General features: G+C 46.8%; 1 protein-coding gene across 2 annotated transcripts in view; it reads right to left on the bottom strand.

Annotated features, from left to right (window-relative positions):
* ITPKB (inositol-trisphosphate 3-kinase B) overlaps nt 1-9,608 on the bottom strand; it is a 107,549-nt gene extending 97,941 nt beyond the window's left edge. Inside the window, exons 1-2 of one of the 2 annotated variants that reach the window (XM_054519326.2) lie at nt 9,302-9,608; nt 5,788-7,924 (exon numbers count right to left, since the gene is read on the bottom strand). In XM_054519326.2, coding sequence (XP_054375301.1) covers nt 5,788-7,719 — 1,932 coding nt within the window. In that variant the 5' untranslated portion in view covers nt 7,720-7,924; nt 9,302-9,608. The remainder of the gene's footprint in view (nt 1-5,787; nt 7,925-9,301) is intronic. The other variant, XM_002809381.6, reaches the window with a different exon arrangement.
* Nucleotides 9,609-25,064: the final 15,456 nt, after the last annotated feature.

Below are 25,064 nucleotides of genomic sequence, written 5' to 3'. Positions count from 1 at the left end.
AGTGCCACCACGCCCGGCTAATTTTTGTATTTTTAGTAGATCTAGTATTTTTAGTAGACAAGGTTTCACCATGTTGGCTAGGCTGGTTTCGAACTCCTGACCTCAGGTGATCCATCCACCTCAGCCTCCCAAAGTGCTGGGATTACAGGCATGAGCCACCACACCGGCCTAGTTTTTGTTATTTTTTAATAGCAGGCACAGAGGCCTAACTTCCTAATGAGATCATATATATTTACGGTGTCTTTCAACCAAGGAGACTTGAACTGTATTTAAGATAATAGTTTACTCCTGGAAAAATGGATCAGGGCTGCTGTCTTCACCAGAAAGTTGGGGTGAATGAAGGGGGCCCAATGAGAAAATGAAGAGCTGTCTGGCAGAACTTCAGCAAGTCAAATTTGACTACAAGGTCAAGAGACCAGGTCAGCAGATTCTTCCAGATCACCAAGGTGGCCCTCCACAGTCAGATGGACCGGACCCATGGGTCTGAAGGAGATGCTGATTATTTCTGCTCCGTGTTGTTTGGGACTGCCTGTAGCACCATCGTCACTTGGTTGGTAAGTTCACACAGGACGGGCAACCATCTTAGAACTGGTAATACAAAATCCCGAACAGGCAGCTGCCACTCCACTTTTCAAATTACCAAAGAGTTCATAGTTGGGTTTGGTGTGACTTTTGTTAACAATAAGCTCCCCTGATGGCTGAAAAATACATCTTTCACAATGCCCATTCTACCCAGTGAGGAAAAGAAAAATCACGGCAAGGCCTTCTTATCATGGAGTTGAGAGTACCATATGCGTAAACCTACGATCCCGAGGTCTCCTCTCCCACCAAAATCCACAGAACACTCTACACTGATGCTGCGGTCACAACATGCTTTAGACGAGTTCCCAAGTTAATTCTGAATCACCTCCTGATTATCCAAAGTCTGCAGTTTTTTTTCCACCAAGATATAAAATTCTTTCCATTAAATACCTTAAAATTCTACCTTTAGATAACTAAATTGAAACCTGACAAAACAAAATAAGCCTAAACAATGTTATCAATACTCCTAGGAATATAAATAAACTAGCTGGTACTAATCTAATCTGGAACTGCATTTAACAGGTATGTGCCAACAAAATCAGAAAAGTGACTCTGTAGCAATTCAGCACTTAAAAACAAAAATTCTGAAAATGACTTATGTAACACCTGAAATATATTTCTCTAAAAACACCGACTGGTTTAATGTTTTCTTGTAGTACCTAAAAGCGGGTAAGTCTTGAGCTGTATGTTTTGCAAAGTCTAAGCATTTGCATGATAAGTAGCAAAGCTTAGAATCAATCTCTCTTTGTCTGTATACCTCACCTTTACTTGAAAAAGTTTTAAGCTGGCTGAATACTTTTATCTTTGATAAGAGAAGGTCTTTGAAGTGATGTTTTGGCTCTGTGTGGGCAAGGCCTCAGTTTCTAGACTTCAGTATCTGAGGGGGGACAATGCCCTGCTTTTTGTTTTTAAACAGAATGAATCTTTTACTGTTCAGGTTAATGTTCTGGCATCCTACCAGCTGTCTCTACCACCAGACTAATTATTAATGATAATCTTAGGTATTGTACTGATGATTTATTTTGATGACACTTTTTCAGTGTGAAATTACAAAGAGCCTTTCTTATGGCAAAGAGATAGAAGATAGGCAGATCAATCAATTGGTCTCAAGCAAAAGCACAAAAGTAAAAGTGCCCAGTTTTGGCCTCAGTGCTGGAAACCCACACCTAAGAAGTCTTGTCGCATTTCCTGATACCCTAATACAAACACTAGGTTTTAAATCAGATGTCTTCAATTACATAGTCACAGACAGAACTAGATGACCCCATGAAATCATTCTCATACAATACCCACATTTTCAGAGGAGAAAACTAAGCTAGAGAAGCAGAGCCCATGAGTGTGTCCTTGGTTCCCTTTGACTTTCTGAGTGTTTATTTCCTCATCCCCAAACAGATCAGAGTCATACCCGGAACCCAACATAAATGACTCGGGGTCCTCCCAGATCTCAAAGCTGCTGAGCCCTTGCCAGAAAGATCCTCTCCATGTACCTGAGAGAAGAATGGTACCCCATCTTCAGAAAACAGCATATGCAACCTGAGCTCTTAACCCCACAAATCTGAGCTTTCAACATTCTCATCTAGAAAAGAATTTTCCACTTAAAAGTATTCACCAACAGATGCATTTTTTAAAGTGCCCCTCTAAGGTTTTAAATTTTAGTTTGGTTTACCCCGAACTAAAATTTTTACACACTTTTCAAAACCACATAAAACCATGTTAAACTGTTTGGATTTTTTTACTATGAGTTCGTTTTTCACTCAGAAAAAAAAAAAGACAACAAAACTAGTCAACATCAAAAAAAAAAAAGGCTAAGGAAACAAAATTCCAATGGCCTTTAAAAAACAGTAAGCACCATGAAGCCAAGGGTTTTGTATTACACTTCTTTATACATCCCCCAGGTAATTAGGCCAGTGTTTTTTGTTTTTGGTTTTTGTTTTTTGTTTTCTTTTGAAACGGAGTCTCACTCTGTAGCCCAGGCTGCAGTGCAGTGGTACAATCTCGCCTCATTGCAACCTCTACCTCCAGGGTTCAAGCAGTTCTCCTGCCTCAGCCTCCCAAGTAGCTGGGATTACAGGCGCCTGCGGCCACGCCAGCTAATTTTTGTATTTTTAGTAGAGACGGGGTTTCACCATGTTGGCCAGGCTGGTCTTGAACTCCTGACCTCAAGTGATCCACCCACCTTGGCCTCCCAAAGTGCTGGCATTACAGGCATAAGCCACCGTGCCCAGACTGCTTTTGTTTTTTTTTTTGTACATATAAACTGACAGAACAATTTTGAAATAAATCAATAAAAATCGATTTTTAAAGTAAGGTACTTTTATATCTTAATACAACATTTTAAGCCTGGTATCTCAATGGTCCAGATTCTCTTAAACAGAATTATATAGGGAAGTAAACAACCGCTGGTTAATTTTTAGTTGTCAGAAAGAACAAAAGATTGAGCACTATCCTTGCTCAGTGCAATTTGATTTTGTTCAGATCTCGGAGAACAGTAAGCATGAATGTGCCTGAATTTCAGCCATTGCACACTGGGTGTGTAATGCAACTATTTCTGAGCAAATTTCAAGTGTCTGATCCCTACTAAGCAGATACACTGTCACCCCTTGCCTGCACACCAAATCATACACACTCATTCCTCAGCAAGGATGAAGAAAGCGCCACAGGAGGCCCGAAAGGCTTAACTCTGTGGGAAGGTAGGGCAGCATAGAAAAAAATCTCAGTGTCTAGTGTGGGTCTGAGGGCCAGGGGTTGGTTATGTGACTGGAATGCTGAACGTGCCATTTCAGACCTGTGTGAGTGGGGTGAGCAAGTGGGAGCCTGTGTGAGCATAGGAGGGTGAGTGTGAGCATGTGTGAGGGTGAGTGTAAGCAAGTGTGAGCAAGCATGAGAGTGTGCAGCTATAGCGTTGTGCAGTAGCTGGACAGACACAGCAAAGTCCAGAAAAGAGAATGCTACACCAGTTTGGTAGAACCTCTGATGGGGCTGGTGGGGCTTTTATCTATCAAACACAGAAAGGCCCAGCCAAAAGACTCACTCCATCAAGATGTCTGGCCTTCTGTAGACAAAATATCTATCGCAGGTAATCAAGTGATTTTTAACCAATGAGCTGATGTTTGGGTGTCACAGATAAGGCTCCAGCGTAACCATCTGTACAAGAAGAAAACTTTGCTTATCATGCAAGCATTCAACCAAAGCTCAAAAGTCCCTAGGATCCCATAATTTCCAGTTGGTTACCCACCCTTACCCCCCTACACACACACACACACACCCACCCCACTTCCCACCAGTCTCATGTGATTCAGAGGGCAAAGCCGGCAGGGGATTTTTCCCTGGCTCTGCTCTGCGGGTGTCTGAAAACCTGTTTAAAGGTGGGAGGTAGACTGGACAACAGGCTGGCCTTGTTTCTACCTCTGGATATGTTCAGTAACTTAAAAACACCACTTAACCCTCTGGTTTCTCAAATGGCATCCTTCTGGCAAATGAAAAAAAAGTCACCTGTCGTTATTGATCTCCCCATTAATTCTCTTCTAGACAAGAGCCCTTTTCAAACATCGGGACACAAACTGTTTTGACAACCAGCCAATAGAAGTTGCTAATCTACCACTAGAAAGGGTGAATGGACAGTCAGGAAACAAGTTAAAGTGACTTTGGCTGTTCCAGCTATGCTTCAGGAGTTCAAAAGCAACCAGGAGGGATGGGACAGGGGACCATTTCTTATTCAGTAGGCCTCTAACTGCTGGGCAGAAAGACAGAGAAATCTGGCCCATGCCTTCAGAAAGAAGTATTTCCCACCTGCCCTTGACCACCATCCCCTTCCAGGTGGACCGTTTCCCCCTCTAAAGGTGGTGTGCCTATGCCTGACAGCAGGTGCATAATGCCCAGGGGCCCTGTCCTAGCCACAAAATGCCAGGCTGATTGGGGCGATTGTGCATACACATTTGCCTCCAGATCATCAGCAAAAAGCAGAGTTTCATGAAAAGGAATGCCTGGTCTTCAAAAATCCAGACTGTGATTTGTGAATAGGGAATCAGAGAGGAGTATGTTTTGTGGTCCAAAATACCTTAGTGAAGAATGCAGAGTAGAAACATAAAGCTCCTAGTCGTGGTGGAGAAAGTTATTGAGGTACAGTGAAGAGTATTTGATATTCAAGATGAAATCGGAAGGCTACCTACTATAATAAAATGCAGACTTTCCCCCAAAATAGCACAACCACCCCTGGCACGCTGAACTAGGAAATTCCCCATGCTCTCTGGAAAAGCTAAGAGAAAGCCCAGACCTTTTCAGAAGTGCTAGCTTCAACTCCTATGTCTTCTGTAAGATACGCTGATCCTCCTAAGAGTAAAAGCAGCCTACAAGTTCGATTAACCATGTAATAGAAATAAACTCCTGTCTACTGCCATAACCAGAACAAGATGTCAGTGTGATGACCCAAACCAGAGGCATGTGAAAACATACCTGAAATGTCAACCTGTACCAACTGACATGTACATCCATTAGGAGGTACCTACTCCGGAGATAACACTCAGGTGCCTATGATACTGAAGAAACCATCTGCTTAGCTCAAAGTATGGTTTTCATTTAATTCATACATCAAACTGCACCTTGGTTACACCGACCACACAAATATTGCAATGGCCTAGCTTAACTTACTCAGGCTCAGTGATTCCTCACCCAGTTGACTGGCCACAACCACATCTACAGGTTTCAGCGTCCCTGTCATAGACTCACATCACTCATTTTCCTGGCTTATTAGTAGAGGCTAACTTAATTTGATGATATCCTTGTCAATTTTCTTTGGCCTGTATGAAACACAGAGTTAAGTGTTTCACCTGATCAGACAAAAACTACACTCAGTAGCTCAGTTCACTATCTTTGGGGATTAGTCCAGAAGTTTTTGGTGACGTTTATGAATATTATTTTCCCAAGAAGCGTGGTGACTTACATGAAATACTTTTAAAACTTGTGTTTTAAGATGTGCATGGAAATAGTAGAAAGACTTAGATTCACTGTCCAAGCTAAAGTGCATGGTCAGTGCCTCTGCTTCCACCTCAGCAAACACACCTGGACAGAATTATTCACTGTGACTGTCCCCGGGCCCTGGTCTGGGTTTTCATGACTCTGTAGAAAGTAAGAAAAAGGGATGCATAGGGCATCAAAAGTCTGCTGAAATCAGCATGCGTTCTGGGCAAATCTCAGAGCAAGACTTACCACTCTAGGTTTCTGCTGGTCCAGGGTATGCAGGAAGGCTGAGTTGGGGTCCAGGGTGCGCTCAGGGTCACTGGAGATGTCCTCCTCTGAGTCTTCGTAGGATGAGGAGAAGCCCGTGGAGGAGGCCGAGGAAGAGGACAGTTTCCTCAGGGGCAGGTTGCCCCGAGGGCTTCCCTGCGTCTCCTCCAAGGCCCCATCCTCCTGGGTGCCCATGTCTGTAATGATGACAGCAGGTATGTTGCTGGGGCTGCAGGCCTCCCTCAGGAAAGGCTTGTCCTGATCTTGGGGTAGCAGCTCCGGACTTGAGTGGGCATCACTGTCCTGCCGCTGGCTTTCCCAGGTCCCCTCTGATTGCACCCCTGTGCCACGCGTCCAAGCCAAACCGGCTTCCTCCATGGTGCCCTGCCAAACCCTGGAGCTCCCAGGCTGCACACCCACCCTGTCCCCAGGAGGGCACTGAGGTTCTTTCAGATCTTTCGCAGCGTCCCAACAGGGCAAAGGCTCCAGCATTCCGCCAGAAGGAATTCCCGCCTCCACATTCCCGGTCCCCGGCTGTGCTGAGGGGCTGCCCCCAAGCAAGCCCAGCGTTGGGGACCCTCCCTCCACTCTGTCGGAGAGCTGCCAACGCCCCCCGCCCACGGGGGCCCCACTTCGGGCCTCCTCAGGGCCTACGGAGGCCAGGGCTCTGGGCAGCCTGGACCAGCTCAGGGCATCAGAGGACTCTGCGCTTTGCACGCTCACAGTCGTCTCCTCTGGCCTTTTGCCCACTTCAGGCGCCCCAGAGCCCGGCATGCCACAGGGCAGATTTCCTTTCCCCATCTTCCCAGGGGGTTCTCCATCGCGGGGCCCGCCCCTTTCTGGGGCTGGGCTTGTCTCACTGCCCAGAAACTGCCCCTGCCTCTCCACCAGGGCCTCTGGGGGCTGCAGGTCCTCAAGCTCACGGGCTCTCCCAGACGGCTCAGTGAGGGCAAGATCCTGTGGACGGTGTGGCCCAGTGCATGTAGCTCTCGCTGCCACTTCTGTGGCCACCGTTAAGCTAGCTCCGACCAGCCCCAATGAGGGAGCTAGGCAGCTCCGAGTTCCCGGGGTAAGAAAGCCCCTTTTGTCAATTTCCATAGCTGTGGGTGAGCCACAGCGGGGACTGGCGGGGATACCCTTCTCCATCCTTACAAAAGCGGATGGACCCTGAGCCTCTGATCCTGTAGGGGCAGCCCGGCCGGGAAGAGGTGGCATTCCTTTCTTCACCTGCGAGGTGCATAGGCTGGGGCCTCCTTTCCTCCCGGAGTCGGTTCCTGAAGTCTCTGGACATTGCTCCCCCCAGGACTTTGTCCTCCGTTCCTCGCTCCGGGCGCCCTGAACCGGGACCCTTCCAGGGGGCTGACTGCTGCTGCGGAAGGGGCACGGGGAGGGCGAGCGAGCCCTGCCCAAACGCGGGCTGCGGGGCGCTTGAATGGCGGAGCTCTGTGCCTGGATGTGCGCCTCAAACATGCCCACTTTCTGGTTCACCTGCACGTTCTGCAACTCGCGCTGCAGGATCCGCAGCTTCCTCTTGGCCTCCTCTGGCCCCGGCGGGGAGAGGGTACCGGCTGCCACCACCTGCTGCCCGTCCCCTCGCAGGCGACCAGCCCAACTTGGGCTGCTCACGCTGCTGCCGCTGCTGCCGCTGCCACTGCCGCTGCTACTATTCAGCCTGCGCCGGCCGCTCCGCCAGCCCCCGGGGCTCCGGGGCTCCTCGGGCGACAGCGACTCGGCGGGGGGGAAGAGGAAAGAGGCGCCTCTCCTGGGGCTGAAAACGCTGCCGGGGCTCAGCACTGCCCTCCCCGGGGGCGGGGGCGTCTCGCTGCCACTGGGCCCCGGGCCGCCGCCGCTCTTCATCTCGTTGGCGCTATTCATGATCACCAGGCTATTGAGCGCATAGCAGTACACAGCCATAGTACTGGGTCCCGCGCTGCCCGCCGCCGCGGCTCCCGCTCCTGCTCCGCCACCGGCGCCTCCTCCTCCCGGCGCTCCCGGCTCAGCCCCGGAGGCCCGGCAGCCGCGGCTCCGCGCGCAGATGGGGCGGCATGGCCTGGGCAGCGGGCTGGGGGCACGACCGCGGGCTCAGCCCCCGCCCAAAGCTCCATAAACAACCGTGCGGCTGTGGAGATACAAGGAGAAAAGTCAGGACCCTGGAGGGCGCGAAGGGGGTTGGGGGTCGCCTGCAGAACCCAGAGGGAGCCCCGGGAACACAATCTATCCGGGACCCAGCGCCACCAGACATCTCACCTATGGGGACGGCGAGGCTCGGCGAGGGCATGCCCCGGCTGCCTCGGTCGCCAGCGCGGTTACGGGTGTGCTTCCCCGCCCCCCACCCCGCCCCAGGCTGCGATGCGCTTTATGAGGTCCCTTCAAATCCCAATCCTAACACTCGTCTCGCGGACCGGCGAGAAGCGAGGTCCAAGTTCTTGGCTCCTAAGTATGCTGTGTGCGGGGCGCGGCTGACTCAGCTCTCCCGGGCTGAGGACACCCCAGCCACCGTCTCCGGGTCTCCCCAGCCTGAGCTAACATTGGCTATCCAAGGCAACCCGGCAGCCCTCGCCCTGGGCTTCAGGGTCTCCCTGCTCCACCCTCTCGGGCATCAGAGACCGACCGGCTCGGAGGGAACCTAAGCGGGACCTGCCTTGGCCGAGCCGCTGCCAGCGCCCGGATCTGGGAGGGCGCCCGCGTGCCCGTGGTTTACCTTCCTGACCCTAGCCTTGGGGCTGTGTCTCTCGGCCTACGAAGGCCTGGGCGGGCGGCGGGGCTGCAGCCGAAGCGTTTTTCAGCGCTAGCCTTGTCGCCGATCCCTAGACAAGTGTTTTGTGAGTGTGGGCGCACCGAGGTTCTACACGTTCTCTTTACCGGAACCAGTACTTGCTGCCCCCCTGCCGTCGTCCCCTATGGAGGGGTGTCTGTGAGTGTGCGTGTGTGTGCACGCGTGTGTGTATACGCGCGCACGCGCGCGGAGCGAGTCCGCTCTCAGCGCGCCCTGTTGCAGAGGACGCGGCTGCCCCTGCGGGCTCCCGGACCCGCGCCCACTCGGAGGAACTTAGGGGCGTGCATGGCTGCAGCCGGGCAGCAGCCCTAGGTGCACAGAGCCTCTGGCTCTGCAAACCTCCCTGGAGCCAGCGCTCTAACACCCCAGGGCAGCGCCGCGGAGCGCAGGGCTTCTCCGCATCCCGGGCAGCCTCGCCCAGCGCCAGCAGAGCCGCCCCGAGACTCCAGCCTGGGTACTCCTGGAGCGCGCTGGGGGAGGCGGCGCGGAGTGAGCGGCCCGGAAGGCGGGTAGGAGAAATGCGAAGACCTCGTCTCTCCCTATTTTCTCCCCACCGCCACTCCATGTCACCCTCCAAAATCAAACCCCCTTCCCTGCCTCCCCAGCCCACCCCTTTGCCCTGTTTCGGAACCAGGAACGCCGAGATTCGCTCCAGAGCAGAAAGTGAGGGAAAAGAGGGTTGTTCAGAGGCGAGAGCCATTAAAAGGCCGCCAAACTTACCTGCAGTTTCTCAGATTCTCAGGTCCTGTGTAGACTACATGCCCAGAGGCGCAGACCTCGTAGGGACGAGATGGCTTTAAAAGTAAAAATGCTCAGAAATTATTTTCTCACAAGCTATGGAAGACAAAAAAGAGGAGTGCGAAAGAGAGGGGAAAGCTCTTCGGTTCAGGGGCCCGGCGATCCCGGCAGTGGCGACGCCAAGCCGGCCCTGCACGCCCTTTTCGACCGTGGAGATACTGCCCCTGTCAGTGTCTGCTCCGGGTTACTTCAGTGTTTGTTCAATGTACGATTAAAAAAAAAAAAAAGAAAGAAAAGTTGGGGGGGTAGTGGAGGAGGGAGGAGGGAGAAAGGCGGAGGCTTGGGGGAGGAAAGCAGGAAGGAAGTTGTGAGCCTGTCTGGGGTTGAACTCAGCGGAACAAGTTTTTCTTTTCTTCTTTTTTTTTTTTTTTTTTTTTCTATTGCTTGGCAAGACGAGGGAGGGAAACACTTAAAAAAAAAAAGTTTCCATTGTTAGCTAACAACAAAAAAAAAGGCTTTTAACTTCTGCGGTTTAAAGATATACAATTCATTTTCCACCCCTCAATCGAGGCTTGCTGATGTGTCTAGCTTTATGAAACTATTTTTGAAAAATGTTTTTAATAAAGTTTTGAGTGTATGTCTTAAACAAAGCAAATCATGGGGACCTTTTTTAGCATTTAAAAAAGGCTACAATCCTATATAAACGGTTTGTGTTCTTGTACACAATTCTGCAAATTCAAAGAAGGTACATTGAGGTCACCTTCCTGCAGAGTTGCAGACTTTAAGTGCATCACAGTAGTATTTTGGAAGACTGGTTGGTCTATGAGCTGGGGATGGTTTTGCAGTGCAATTGGTAGATATATAAATACACCTTTACATGTCACATTTATTTATAAATGCACACGGCACATGTGACATTCGCATATTTTTGCACTTAATTCTCAGAATTATTTTAAGAAAAAGCATAGTCCTGGAACTAAGAAGGCTTGGGTAATGTCTGAAACCCCTCTTGCTCCTGTAGACCCTTGTAGACTGTCTCCTGTAGACTGGATCATTTTCAAGAACCTTTCTCCCCTACTATCAGCAAAAAAGGGAGAAAGAACATCAGCCAACGTTACTGGGCAGGGGATCCTGCCCCTTCTAAGCCCTGGCACTGCCAGTGTGTTTTACATAATTCTCTAAATCTTAAACTACAGCATTTAGTGAAAGGAGGGAAAACACAGCTGCACGGCTCAGGAGACTGAAACATCCAAAGCCTGAATTGGTCCTTATATCATGATTAGCTGAAATTCAGATGGAAATTTTGACTTTGCATGTAGCACACAGATCTCTTGCTTGTTTATGTAACAATACTGTTAAGTGAGCAAAGCAACCTGCTGCTCAATCAGGAAAAGGCTCATGCTAAATCTGAAATCAAGAGATCTTCTAGCCAAGAATTCCTGAGAATCACACACTGTTGAAAACTTTCTAATTTTTAAAAATTAGAAATGGAAGAATTGAACCTAATTACCCTCCTACCCTCAATGGGGCTTTAAAAAAAAAAAAAAAAAAAAGCCCAATCCCAGAACTTTGGGAGGCCAAGGCAGGCGGATCACAAGGTCAGGAGTTCGAGACCAGCCTAACCAACGTGGTGAAACCCCGTCTTTACTAAAAATACAAAAATTAGTCGGTCATGGTGGTGCGCTCCTGTAATCCCAGCTACTTGGGTGGCTGCTGAGGCAGGAGAATCGCTTGAACCCAGGAGGTGGAGGTTGCAGTGCGCCAAGATTGCACCACTGCACTCCAGCCTGAGCTACAGAGTGAGACTCCATCTAAAAAAAAAAAAAAAAAAGAGCCCAGAGTTATTCAGGTCTCTGAGCAGTTATTCAGGATCTGAGCAGTTCCTAAGAAAGAGAAGCCAGCCCTCTCCTTGACCCTAATTTGGTTCCCTAGGGGCAAAAAAGAGGAGTTGCCAGTTTTCAGGAGACCCAATCATTGGAGTTTATGTCTGAGGGGCCTTTGTTCTAGTAGAGGCCAATACCTATGTCAGATGTCATGGTGGAAGCAACTGAAGGACCTAGCAACGCATACATTAAGCACAGACACTTAGCTTCCCAATCCCTGGGAAACCTCACTGTCACCTCACAGCCTGACATCATCAGGCTTCCGTAGCTGAGAAACTTAGCCTTCTTGAATGTGCAGTCAACCTGAAGAATTATTGGTCAGAAGGCAGCCAGCAGCTGTCAGGTGTGACATGCAGAAGGGGTTTCTGCCTTGGGCTTGAGGTGGGGCTAGCTGATGCTTCTACCAGTCTAAAATTCTAACTGTGCCACCAAGAGCAGCAGGGGTTGGGGAAAAGATGGAATAAAACCCATGTCTGGAAGCTAGCATAGTGGGCTTGCATCCTGAGAGAGAATCAAGTTGTCTTCCATGATTGTAAATGAACATGAGAAGAATATTTTACATAGCACTTATTTGCGAGACACTGTTCTAGACACATTATAAATATTTATACGTTTTTATCCTCATTAAAAACCCTATGAGGCAGGCATCATTATTATCCTTATTCTACAGATGAAAAAATGAAAGCGCAAGTGAGTGAGTAGTTTGTCCCCAAATTCCATTGCTGGTAAGTGGCAAAACCAGGATTTGAACCTGTGTAATCTGGGTCTAGAGTCCATGCTTGTCACTACTTCTCCATATTGTATAGTTATTATCTATAACCATAGGGAAGGTGTGCCTAACTTTTCAGTTTTCTCTATAACTGTAGGGAAGGTTTGCCTAACTATTCAGAGTACCCATTTGCCTGCTTTTGAAATTGAAGTTAAAAAATCAAAGCTATGAAACTAAGAATAAAAGGAAACTTCCTCAACTTGATAAACAGCATCTGCGAAAAACCTAAAGTTAACATCATACTTAATGATGAAGTACTAAACACTTACCACTAAAATTAGGAACAATGGCCAGGCACGGTGGCTCATGCTTGTAATCCTAGCACTTTGGGAGGCTGAGGCAGGTGGATCACTTGAGGTCAGGAGTTCAGGACCAGCCTGGCCAACATGGTGAAACCCTGTCTCTACTGAAAATACAACAATTAGCCAGGCGAGGTGGCACGCACCTGTAGTCCCAGCTACTCAGGAGGCTGAAGCAGGAGAATCACTTGAACCCGGGAGGCAGAGGTTGCAGTGAGCCAAGATAGCACCACTGCACTCCAGCCTGGGCAACAGAGTGAGACTTCATCTCAAAAAATAATAATAAAATGAAACAAAATTAGGAATAAGGTTAGCATGCCTCCTCTCACCATTTTTATTTAACACTACTTGAAGTCCTAGACAGTGCAATAAGACAAGGAAAAGGAATGAAAAGTCATCAAATTGGAAAGGAAGAAGTAAAACTATTTATTTAGATTATGTAATTGTCTATGTGGAAAATCCTGGGTCTATGAAAAAGCTATTAGAACTAATAAGTGAGTTTAGTAAATGTATTAGTTTGCCAGGCTGCCATAATAAAGTACCTCACACTGGTTGGCTTACAACAGAAATTCTGTTTACAACAGAAATTTATCTTCTCACAATTCTGGTGACTAAGAATAGTTGCAGTCTGTAGATCAAGCTGTTGCAGGGCCAGTTTCTTCTGAGTCCTCTCTCCTTGGCTTGTAGATAAATCTTCTTTCTCTTTTTTTTTTTTTTTTTTTTTTGAGGCGGAGTCTCACTCTGTCGCCCAGGCTGGAGTGCTATGGCATGATCTCAGCTCACTGCAACCTCTGCCTCCCAGGTTCAAACAATTCTCCTGCCTCAGCCTCCCAAGTAGCTGGGACTACAGGCACTTGCCACCACGCCTGGCTAATTTTTGTATTTTTAGTAGAGACGGGGTTTCACCATATTGGCCAGGCTGGTCTCAAACTCCTGACCTTGTGATCCGCCTTCCTCGGTCTCCCAAAATGCTGGGATTACAGGCGTGAGCCACCACGTCCAGCTGATAAATCTCTATGTATCTTTATATGGTCTTCCCAAAATCAATTGTATTTCTACATACTGCCAATAAATAATCAGAAATCTTAAAAAATCAAATAATAATATCTTTACAATAACATAAAAAACTATGAAACACTTAGAGATAAACATGACAAAACATTTGAAGATCCATAACGAGAAAATTATAAATCACTACTGGAATAAAAAAGACCTAAGTAAATGAAGAGATATACCATGTTCATGAATTGGAGGACTCAATATTGTTACAATGTCAATTCTTCCTCAAATTTATCTGTAGATTCAATGCAATCACAGTCAATATTTCAGCAGGTTTTTGTTTTTGTTTATTTTATGTTGTTTTTATTTTCTAAACTTCATAGGGAAATGCAAAAGATCTAGAATGACCAAAACAACTTTGAAAAAGAATGCAGTGGGAGGACTAACACTATCTCATGTCAAGACTTATTATAAAGCTACGGTAATCAAGATAGTGTGGCATTGGCATAAAGTTCAAAAAATAGATCAATAGGACAAAATAGTCCAGAAATAGACCCACGTATATATGGACAATTGATTTTTGACACAAGTGCAGAAAAAGTGGAGAAGTCTTTTAACAAATAGTGCCATAACAATTCAACATCCATATCTAAAAAGAGGAAATTCAATGAATATCTTATCAATATTGTACAAAAATTACTCAAAATGGCTCACAGATCCTAATGTAAAGCCTAAGACCAAGAAACTTTTATAAGAAACATAAGAGAAAATCTCTGGGAATTTGGGTTCCTGTTTCTTAGATATGATACCAAAATTAATTGGACTACATCAAAATTTAAAACGTCTCTTCAAGGCCAGGCACAGTGGTGCACACCTGTAATCCCAGCATTTTGGGGAGGCTGAGGCGGGCAGATCACTTGAGCTCAGGAGTTTGAGACCAGCCTAGGCAACATGGCAAAACCCCATCTCTACAAAAAATAAAAACAAAAATTAGGCCAGGCATGGTGGCTGATGCCAATAATCCCAGAACTTTAGGAGGCAACATGGCTCACGCCTGTAATCCCAGCACTTTGGAAGGCCAAGGCAGGCAGATCACTGGAGGTCAGGAGTTTGAGACCAGCTTGGCCAACATGGTGAAACCCGGTCTCTACTAAAAATACAAAAATTAGCCGGGCGTGGTGGTGAACGCCTGTAGTCCCAGCTTCTCAGGAGGCTGAGGCAGGAGAATCACTTGAACCTGGGAGGCAGAGGTTGCAGTGAGCCGAGATCACACCACTGCACTCCAGCCTGGGTGACAGAGTAAGACTCTGTCTCAAAAAAAATACAAAAATTAGCTGGGCATGGTGGCAAGTGCCTGTATTCCCAGCTACTCAGGAGAGTGAGGTGGGAGGATCAATTGAGCCCAGGAGGCCAAGGCTGCAGTGAGCCATGATCATGCCACTGCACTCCAGCCTAGGTGACAGAGTGAGACCTTGTGTCCACAAAACAAAACAAAACAAAACACCCCACTTCTCTTCAAAAGATACTGAAAAGAATGAAAAGACAATGCATAGACTGGGAGAAAATATATGCAAAGCATACTGTTCATAGCAGCTTTATTAGAATTAGCCAAAAATTGGAAACAACTCAAAAGTCCATCAGGTGAATGGATAAACAAATTGTGGTATACAATGGAATATTATTCATTAATAAAAAAGAAGTGGACATTGATGTACATACAACATGGATGAATTTCAAAAAAATTATGCTGCATGAGAAAAATCAAACAAAAGAGAATATCTACTGTATGATTCCAAATATGGAAAATTCTAGAAAACACAAACTCATCTATAGTAACAGAAAGCAGACTGGGTGGCTGCCTGAACATGGAGGCTGTGGAGAGGGGCAGGAAGTAGGAAAGATGAAGGAACATGTAGGACATTGTGAAAGTAATGGATACGTCCACTGTCTTAATTGCAAGGATGATTTTATGAGTGTATACATACGTGAAAACATATAACACTGTAAAATATTAAATACGTGTAGTTTGTTGTATATCACTTATAACATAATATTTTTTTTTTTTTTGAGATGGAGTCTCGCTCTGCCACCCAGGCTGGAGTACAACAATGGCGCCATCTTGGCTCACTGCAAGCTCTGCCTCCCGGATTCACGCCATTCTCCTGACTCAGCCTCCTGAGTAGCTGGGACTACAGCTACACCATGCCCGGCTAATTTTTTCTATTTTTAGTAGAGATGGGGTTTCACCATGTTAGCCAGGATGGTCTTGATTTTCTGACCTCGTGATCCGCCCGCCTCGGCTTCCCAAAGTGCTGGGATTACAGGCCAGATTTTTTTTTTTTTTTTGAGACAGAGTCTTGCTCTTGTCCCCCAGGCTGGAGTGCAGTGGTGCGATCTCAGCTCACTGCAACCTCTGCCTCCCGGGTTCAAGTGATTCTCCTACCTCAGCCTCCCAAGTAGCTGGGATTACAGACAACCGCCATCATGCCTGGCTAATTTTTGTATTTTTAGTAGAGACGGTGTTTCACCATGTTGGCCAGGCTGGTCTTGAACTCCTGACCTCAGGTGATCCGCCCGCCTCGGCCTCCCAAAGTTCTGGGATTACAGGTATGAGCCACTGTGCTCAGCCAATAAACATATTTTTAAAAACATAGCTATGGATGGATATAGCCTTTGATGAGGATATTATGGGCCCCATTCCTAGTGTCAAGCACAGTGCATGACATATAATCTCTCTTCTGGGTGAAACGTTCTGGATAAATTGTTCATTTGTTCATTCACATGTTTCATGGAATAACTAACTCTGTGTCCCCTTTTTTCAAATATAACTTTGTGAAATTATCACAATCGTTCCAGCTGTCGCATCTATCCTGCAATATCATCCTCTTGGGAATCCTCCTCTGATGGCCCAGCCTGAAATGACCTCCTCCTCCTCACACGTGGAGACTCTGCATCAGCACCCTTCACTCAGCATCCCTCCTTCTGCCTTGCACTGTTAGTAAGCTTTTCACACTCTTTCCCATAAGGTCCTTGAAGGCAGAGAGCAGCTATGGCTTTTCTATGAACAACTCCCACCTCCCCTGGCCACTTAATACCTTGTCTTACATATATTTATTCATCATTAATTCCTTAGTCATTAAAAATACTATTTTTTAAAACACAGACTTATTTATGTAAACATATACATACACAAACACAGTCTTGCTACCCTCTGCCACTACTCATGAGGCATATGGTCTGGAAGAGCAAAATGAAAACAGCAAATGTTATGATTCTAGGTTGATATGGAAAAGAGAAAGTCCGTTTTTACATTCCCTATACACCTGAGCTTTAGCCCTAGTTTCATGGCTTCCTGGGTATACTTCACTATTATAACAGCTTATTCTTCATGTATTCATTCATTCATCAAATGCTTACTAAACCCTTCCCTCACTCCATGCTATGTTATAATGTGCTACCTTTTGTCTCCTCCTCTTTGAGGACTTAGTCCCATTTGCATCTGCTATGTCTGGTGTAGGGAAGGTATTTGATCATATTTATTGAAAGGTCATTGTCCCCAACTCAGGCAAGAGCAACAGAAGCATTTTCTGCCTCTCCTAAATCCAGAGGCTGCTTTGTGGTGGTACTGGAAAGAGAATACCAAGCTGATTAGGATGATTTCTGCAGCAAAGAGTAAGATACTTATAGGTATATTCCATTTACATGTGGACACTGAAACAATTATCTAGTTTCAAACTGACTTTTCCAGCCACCTAAACAACAGATTGGGTTGGCTCTGTTGCAAATCTATTAATAAGTTATGCACAGAGACTCAAAATCCATAGAATAGCCATGATCTGAGCCAGTGGTATAAATATATGTATTCACTCAACATCAAAAATGTATATATACATTTTTTCATTGTCTGTAAACAACCATGAACTGATAAGAGATAGACTGAAAAAATGCGATCCTGCTTTTCCTACCTAAATGTGACTTAGCTAACTTAAACACTCATGTTGAAATGTTATGTCAAGCCCAGGTGCAGTGGATTAGCACTTTGGGAGGCCAAAGTAGGAGGTTTGCTTGAGGCCAGGAGTTCAAGACCAGCCTAGGCAACATAGCGAGACCCTGTCTGTACAAGAATTTAAAAATTAGCCAGGCATGATGGCGTGCACCTGTAGTCTCAGCTACTTGGGAGGCTGAGGCAGGAGGATCACTTGAGCCCAGGAGTTGAGGCTGCAAAGAGCCATGATTGCACCACTGCACTCCAGCCTGAGTGACAGAGTGAGAGCCTCTCTCTAAAGAAAAGAAAGAAAAGAAAAGGAACGTGGTGTCAAGACTTTGTTTTAATTGAAACCAAGTCATTTACTGTCAGTTTAAGATGCTGACTCTATATGGCTTTGCACTAAACCTCTTCTCCAGGGATCCCCTCCTACACACTGAAAAGGCTGCCTTTGCTTTTAAATCCTAAAGAATGAAGGGTGGGCCGGGCATAGTGGCTCGCACCTGTAATCTCAGTACTTTGGGAGGCCGAGGCGGGCAGATCACCTGAGGTCAGGAGTTCAAGACCAGCCTGACTAACATGGTGAAACCCCGTCTCTACTAACAATACAAAAATTAGCCGGGCGTAGTGGCGGGTGCCTGTAATCCCAGCTACTCAGGAGGCTGAGGCAGGAGAATCGCTTGAACCCGGGAGGCGGAGCTTGCAGTGAGTGAGATCGCGCCACTGTACTCCAGCCTGGGTGACAGAGCAAGACTCTGTCTCAAAAAAAAAAATAAATAAATAAATAAAAATAAAGAGTGAAAGGTGAGGAGCGGCCTTAGCACCTTTTTCTGGATAACTGGATTTGTATGACATCTGCCGACCCTTAGGACAAAAATAATTGATGAGAAAGAGCATTGGAAACACGCAAGTTACAGGACATTCACAAAATGTTTTCTCTGAGGTTTTGATACAGTGGGCCTTGTGTTTGAATAGCCTCCATTAGGAAGTTTAGGAGAGCCAGAGAAGGACTTTGAGTCAAACTTGATCCATCATTTAAGATTTTAGGAATGAAAAGAAAGTGTTAAGTTTACGTGCTTGGTGTGTAAGAACAGAGTCTCAGAAAAGGTCACCATATAATGTTCTAATACAAAATAGACGGCTGTCTTTGGTAGAAAAGGGAAGTTTCTCATGCCTCCCATTTCTCCTTTCCCTTACAACAAAGGGACAGCACCAGCAACAGGAGATTATATCTATACTGGTTGCAAACCACACTCAGTCCACGCTTCAGGTGTCTACAGAGCTTCTGCTGGTACCCACTAACGCAGCCTACCTCACTGCTGTTTAACCCATGAGCATCTCATTTCAGCTTTGGGTATCATTAACACCATTCATTTACTCTTTAAACTGTGACTGGGTTTTCTAGGCAGGGGAGAGGGAAGAGAAGGATATGAAGAGGAGTTGTACTCATCTTTAAAGTACTCACAGACTAGAAGGGGAACCAAGTGTTAAAATAGTTATAATTATTTTTATTTTTATGTGATATATGGTATAATAGCACTCAAATTACCAAGAGAGAACAGTGGTAGGGGTGGCCTTGGGCTAGGGGAGGAGATGGGAAGGCTTCAGGAAATGGTGATCTTTTGGTGGACTGTAAAGGATGAGTAGGAGTTCACCAGGAAACGAAGAGAGTCTTCTAGGCAGAGGCACAGCAATCACAAGTCCCTTGACCCGTGGAAGAGCAGGTTTGAGGAGTGCTGAGTCCATGTGGCCAGAGTATATGGTGGTGGTGGGTGGGGGGCAATGGGGGGAAGAAGAGCCTGGAATAACAGTTTGGGGACATGTGGTGAAGTTCCTTAATTACTGTGCTAATTAGCTTGGATTTTCATTAAAAATGATAGGCAGTCACTGAGGAGTTTTAGGCAGAGAGTGACACAATTAAATTAGCATTTTAAAAAGACATCTCTGAGTCAATACAGAGGATATATTGGAGGGGAAATAGAGACCAGATTCAGTGGTCTCTATTACAGAGCTCCAGGGCACCGGGCCCTCAGAGATGAGTGAAACACTGCAACACAGCCCTACCTTTCAGGAGCTCGCTACTGTGGAAGGAGCATATTAATTACCTGTTGCTATCCCAAATTACCAGAAACTTAGCAGCTTGAAACAACACGTATTTATTATCTCACAGTTTCTGTAATATGCAGTGTGGTTTAGCTCAGTCCACGGCTTCAGACTACACTTAAGGTGTTGGCCAGGACTGGGCTTTATCTGATCCTCAACTGGGGAAGAATCTGCTTCCAAGCTCACAGTGTTGTTGGTGAGATTCAGCAACTTGCTGGCTTTGGCCAGAAGCTTCTCTCACTTCTTTGCCATGTGAACCTCCTCAACATGGCTACTTGCTTCATCAAAGCGCGAAAGCTTAGAAGGCAACAAAGAGCGTCTGCTGACAAGACGGAAGTTGCAATCTTATGTAACATAATCACCTCCATTGCTTAGAAGATTATAATCCTATCACCTCCACTGCTTAGAAGCAAATCGCCGAGCCCACTCACGCACAGGGCCGTGAATGCCTGCAGGCAGAAATATTTCAACCCATCTTAGAGTCTGTCTCTAAGGATAGAGACTGATCTTGAACTCTCTCAGAATAATAAGACAAAAATAAGGTAGCTGTATTCTCCAGGGGCTATACAATCAAAGAGAGGTTATCTGGACTGATCTGGTGATTAAGGGAATACTTCCTCAAGGGGCTCAATTAGAATGCCATTACTGTGGTCCTGGAATAAGATGTTGAAGACCTGAAATTTCCCTATTCATCAGTTAATTCTTTTTTTTTTTTTTTTTTTTTTTTTTTGAGATGGAGTCTTGCTCTGTCGCCAGGCTGGAGTGCAGTGGCGCCATATCAGCTCACTGCAACCTCCACCTCCCGGGTTCAAGCGATTCCCCTGCCTCAGGGTCCCTCGTAGCTGGGACTACAGGTGTGCGCCACCACACCTGGCTAATTCTTTGTATTTTTATTAGAGATGGGGTTTCACCATGTTGGCCAGGATGGTCTCAATCTCCTGGCCTCTTCATCTGCCCTCCTCAGCCTCCCAAAGTGTTGGGATTACAGGCGTGAGCCACCGCGCCTGGCCTCATCAGTTAATTCTTATTATCCATTGGGTCCTTTGGTTAAAAAGTCCATGGTGGACAAAGATTTATTTATTTAGTCTTTTGCTTGTTTTTGTTTTTGTTTTTGAGACAGTCTCGCTGCAATGCCCAAGCTGGAGTGCAGTGGCGCAATCTCAGCTCACTGCAACTTCTGCCTCCCAGGTTCAAGTGATTCTCCTGCCTCAGGCTCCCAAGTAGCCGGGACTACAGGCATCTGCCACCACGCCCGGATAATTTTTGTATTTTTGGTAGAGACGGGGTTTCACCATGTTGGCCAGGCCGGTCTTGAACTCCTGACCTCAGGTGATCCACCTGCCTCGGTCTCCCAGAGTGCTGGGATTACAGGTGTGAGCCACTGCACCTGGCCTGGACATGAGTTTAAATCCCAGTTCGGCCACTTAGAGCTGTGTGAACTTGGAAGTCAGGTAGCCTCTCTTCACATCAATTTCCTAATCTGCAAGATGGGGATATTGCTGCTTACCCTATAGGGATCTTGAAAGATTAAATGACATGGTGTATATGAAAGACCCTAGCATGGGCCCTGCCACATTGGAACTTAGCCAGTAACTTAGGCCACATCCTAAGCAAGACTCACGAGTGCAGGAGGACCTTAAGGCCTGGATCGAAGTTACAGACAAAACTGGCTGTGGAAGAGCCTGATCCTCAGGCTTCTCCTTAGAGGGCAGCCAAGACTGTCACAGACACATCCCATATCAAGGCCCGCTCAGTGGTAAAAGCAAGAGGACCTTGCATCTCCATGTTGTGGACCCTCCTTTTATTTGGTGACCACCTGATAAACACTTGCTGACCCGCCAGGACTGGAGTTCCAGGGCTACATCACCCATCTCTAGCAGCTCTCTAGGGCCCTGAAATGAAGTGTTTCCTCCCCTTCCGAGGTCTCCCCCATCATCTATCCAATGGTTTAGCACTCGATTGCTTTTTTTTTTTTAAAAAAAAAAAAAGGATCTTGCTCTGTGGCCCAGTTTGGAGTACAGTAGTGTGATCATGCCTCACTGTAGACTTGAACTCCTGGGCTGCAGTGATTCTGCCGCCTCAGCCTCCTGAGTAGCTGGGACTACAGGCATGCACCACCATGTCCAGATAATTTTTTCACTTTTTTGTAGAGATGGGGTCTCCCTATATTGCCCAGGCTGGTCTCAAACTCCTGGACTCAAGTGATCCTCCCACTTCAGCCCGCCAAAATGCTGGTATTACAGGCACGAGCCACTGTGCCCAGCCTAGACTGCTTTTAAAGGTATTTATTATGTGCCCATCTCTGTGCTAAACTAAAACACCTGATTGGGATGGAAGGCTGGGGTAAACAGAAGCAGGGGTGAGGGGAGGAGCTCACCTTGGGCTGAGGCTTTGTTTTTCTGTCTTAGAGGCCATGTGCTCCCTGCTAAGGCAGAGCTGAGAAGCTGGGAATAGGCTGGGATGCTCTTCCTTCACTTGGTCTCCTGAGTACAGCCTCCGTGCTTGTTGTTACATAATTTCTATTAAAATTCCTGGAAATGCAGCTAGAAGAGTAGCTCCCAAAGGAACCCTGAGGCATGAATGCTGAGGTTGAAAGCTTCCCATCTAAACTGTGTCTCCAAGTGCTGACAATGCCAACCCGACTCACATCGTCATTGGTGACAATGCCAACCCAACAAACTCACATTGTGTGCAGGATTCCCAAATGCCCAGTAGCTTCAAAAATAGACATCTTCTCCAAAGAGAGCAGACACGGTGAAAAGCACAAAGATGAATGACTTCAAATTATGAGATGCAAAGAATGCCAACTTGCTCACATTAAGATAAGGTATAATAGGTTGTAGGACGTTAGGAAGGCATCTATGAGGCCACTGCTTTTCCAGTGGTTCTGCATGCCCTCACCCCACTGTGCTTATTGCCATAAAGCATCACACAGCATGGCCCGACAGTGGTCAGGGTGCTCAATGGCAAGCAACAGAAACTGTGTATTGCCTCTGTAAGCACAAGATAAAGTTATAAAAAAGATATGGGGAGCTCATAAAATCATCAAGAATGCCAGAAAATCAAGCTTGGGAGATGGGGCAGGAATGAGGGAGGCTCCCTAGGTCAAATAACTCCTGAGAGTTTGTCCAGTGCCACATAAGGTGTTGTCAACACAGCTCCTGCTGCAGCACTGACACTCCTGGAGCTTGGACATGGCCATGCTGCTGGTGCCATTACCACAAAGATGGCTTCTCCATGGCCCTGCTTCTCTGTGTCAATGTCCAGTGGGTGTGTCTGATGGGCTGAGCTGAGGTGTGTATCCATACCCACCCCTGGAGGCTGGTGAAGCAGGCATCTCAGGCTTGGAGGCTGCTCAGCTAAAGAGCCCAGAGGGTCCACTGGAGCCCCAGGGCTGACTTCCAGGCAAGTGAGCAAGTGAGTTCTCACAGCATCTTTTTCTTTTTTCTTTCTTTCTTTCTTTTTTTTTTTTTTTGAGATGGAGTCTCGTTCTGTTGCCCAGGCTGGAGTGCAGTGTCACGATCTTGGCTCACTGCAACTTCCGCCTCCCAGGTTCAAGCGTTTCTCCTACGTCAGCTTACCGAGTAGCTGGGATTACAAGTATGCGCCACCATGCCTGGCTAATTTTTGTATTTTTAGTAGAGACAGGGTTTTGCCATGTTGGCGGAGCTGGCCTCAAACTCCTGACCTCAAGTGATCTGCCCGCCTCAGCCTACCAAAGTGCTGGAATTACAGGTGTTAGCCACCTTGCCCAGCCATCTTTTTCTTTAAATAATTAAAAAGTGATTAAAAACCGGGCATGGTGGCTCATGTTTGTAATCCCAGCACTTCGGGAGGCTGAGGTGGGTGGATCACCTGAGGTCAGGAGTTCGAGAGCAGCCTGGTCAACATTGCGAAACCCTGTCTCTACTAAAAATACAAAAATTAGCCTAGCATGGTGGCGGCCACCTGTAGTCCCAGCTACTTGGGAGGCTGAGGCAGGAGAATCACTTGAACCCAGGAGGTGGAGGTTTTGCAATGAGCTGAGACTGTGCCAGTGCACTCCAGCCAGGGCAACAGAGTGAGACTCTGTCTCAAAAAACAGACAAAAAAAGTGATTAAAGGTAAAAAGGGAAGAAGACAAATTCATTGAAAAAATGTTACTGAGCAGTTATATGTCAGGCAGTATTCTAGACTGTGAGGATAGAGCAGGGAGTCACACACAAGTCCTGACCTCAGAGAGGCTTCACAGTAATGGAAGATAGGGAGTAACAAGCCTGTATATATATATATGTGTGTGTGTGTGTGTGTGTGTGTGTCTGATGTGTGTGATGTTGATAAGAGCCGTGGAGAACATGGAGAACAATACAGGCAGGGTAAGAGGGCCTTGGGAGTGCTAAGTTACTTTGTAGAGGTGATCAGGAAAGACTTTCTGCCTAAGATGATGTCTGAGCAGAGATCTGAAGGATGGAAGGAGGGAGGACGTCATTCAGCCACCAGGGAAGAGTGTTATCCACAGAGGGGACAGCCAGAGTGGAGGCCCTGAGGCAGGAGCACACCTGTGGGGTCAAGGAAGCAAACAGCCATTGTGGCCGGGGCAGAGGGAGTGAAGGGAGTGTTGGAGAGAAGAAGGTTAGGGAGGTAGTCAGGGCTTTTCCCAGGGCAAGAAGAGACACTTTTGGAAGGTTTTGAGCAAGGAAGTAAGATGACTTGACTCACATTTTAGAAGGAGCCCTCTGGCTGCTGGTGGAGAACAGAGGGTGGAGGGGCAAGAGAGCAGGCAGGAAGAGCATTCAGGGTGCTCCTGTGGGAGGCCAGACTGGAGGAGCAGGGTGAGGCCAGGCGGGAGAGCAGAGGTGCTGAGAAGGAGGCAGGCTCTGGATGCATTTGAAGGTAGTCGCCAGGTTTGATGCATTGGATGTTTTATACTCTTGCGCTCTCTCTCTCTCGCTCTCTCTTGTTCTCTCTCTCTCTCTCTCGTTCTCTCTCTTACACACACATGCATGCGTGCATGCATATACAGGAATACCTACTTTTATTCTACTTCACAGATATTGTTTTTGACAAATTGAAGGTTTGTGGCAACCCTGCTTCAAGCGAGTCTTTTTTTTTTTTTTGAGATGGAGTCTCACTCTGTTGCCCAGGCTGGAGTGCAATAGCGTGATCTCAGCTCATTGCAACCTCCACCTCCCAGGTTCAAGCGATTCTCCTGCCTCAGCCTCCTGAGTAAGTGGGATTACAGGCACATACCACCATGCCGGCTTATTTTTGTATTTTTAGTACAGATGGGGTTTCACCACGTTAGCCAGGCTGGTCTTGAACTCCTGACCTCAGGTGATCTGCCCACCTCGGGCTCCAATAATGCTGGGATTACAGGCGTGAGCTACCTGTTGTTTAGTGTATCCACCTTCACCACTTAGCTGAATCTTCTGGATAACTTGCTGCTGCTTTTTCATCAGCACTTGCTGCTTCTCCTTGCACTTTTATGTTAGGAAGGTGGCTTCTTTCCTTAAACCTCATGAACCAACCTCTTTTAGTGTCTAACTTTTCTTCTGCAGTTTCCTTATCTCTCTCAGCGTTCACAGAATTAAAAAGAGTTAGGGCGGGAGCCACCACGCCCAGCTGAGCAAGTCTATCTTTGCAATTTTTCCAACAGCATGTGTTCACTTTGTGTCTCTGTGTCCCATTTTGATAATTCTTGCAATATTTCAAACTTTTTCATTAATAT

Source organism: Pongo abelii, chromosome 1, assembly GCF_028885655.2.
Source record: "Pongo abelii isolate AG06213 chromosome 1, NHGRI_mPonAbe1-v2.0_pri, whole genome shotgun sequence".
Taxonomy (NCBI): domain Eukaryota; kingdom Metazoa; phylum Chordata; class Mammalia; order Primates; family Hominidae; genus Pongo; species Pongo abelii.
This window is presented reverse-complemented; position numbering and strand designations above follow the sequence as displayed.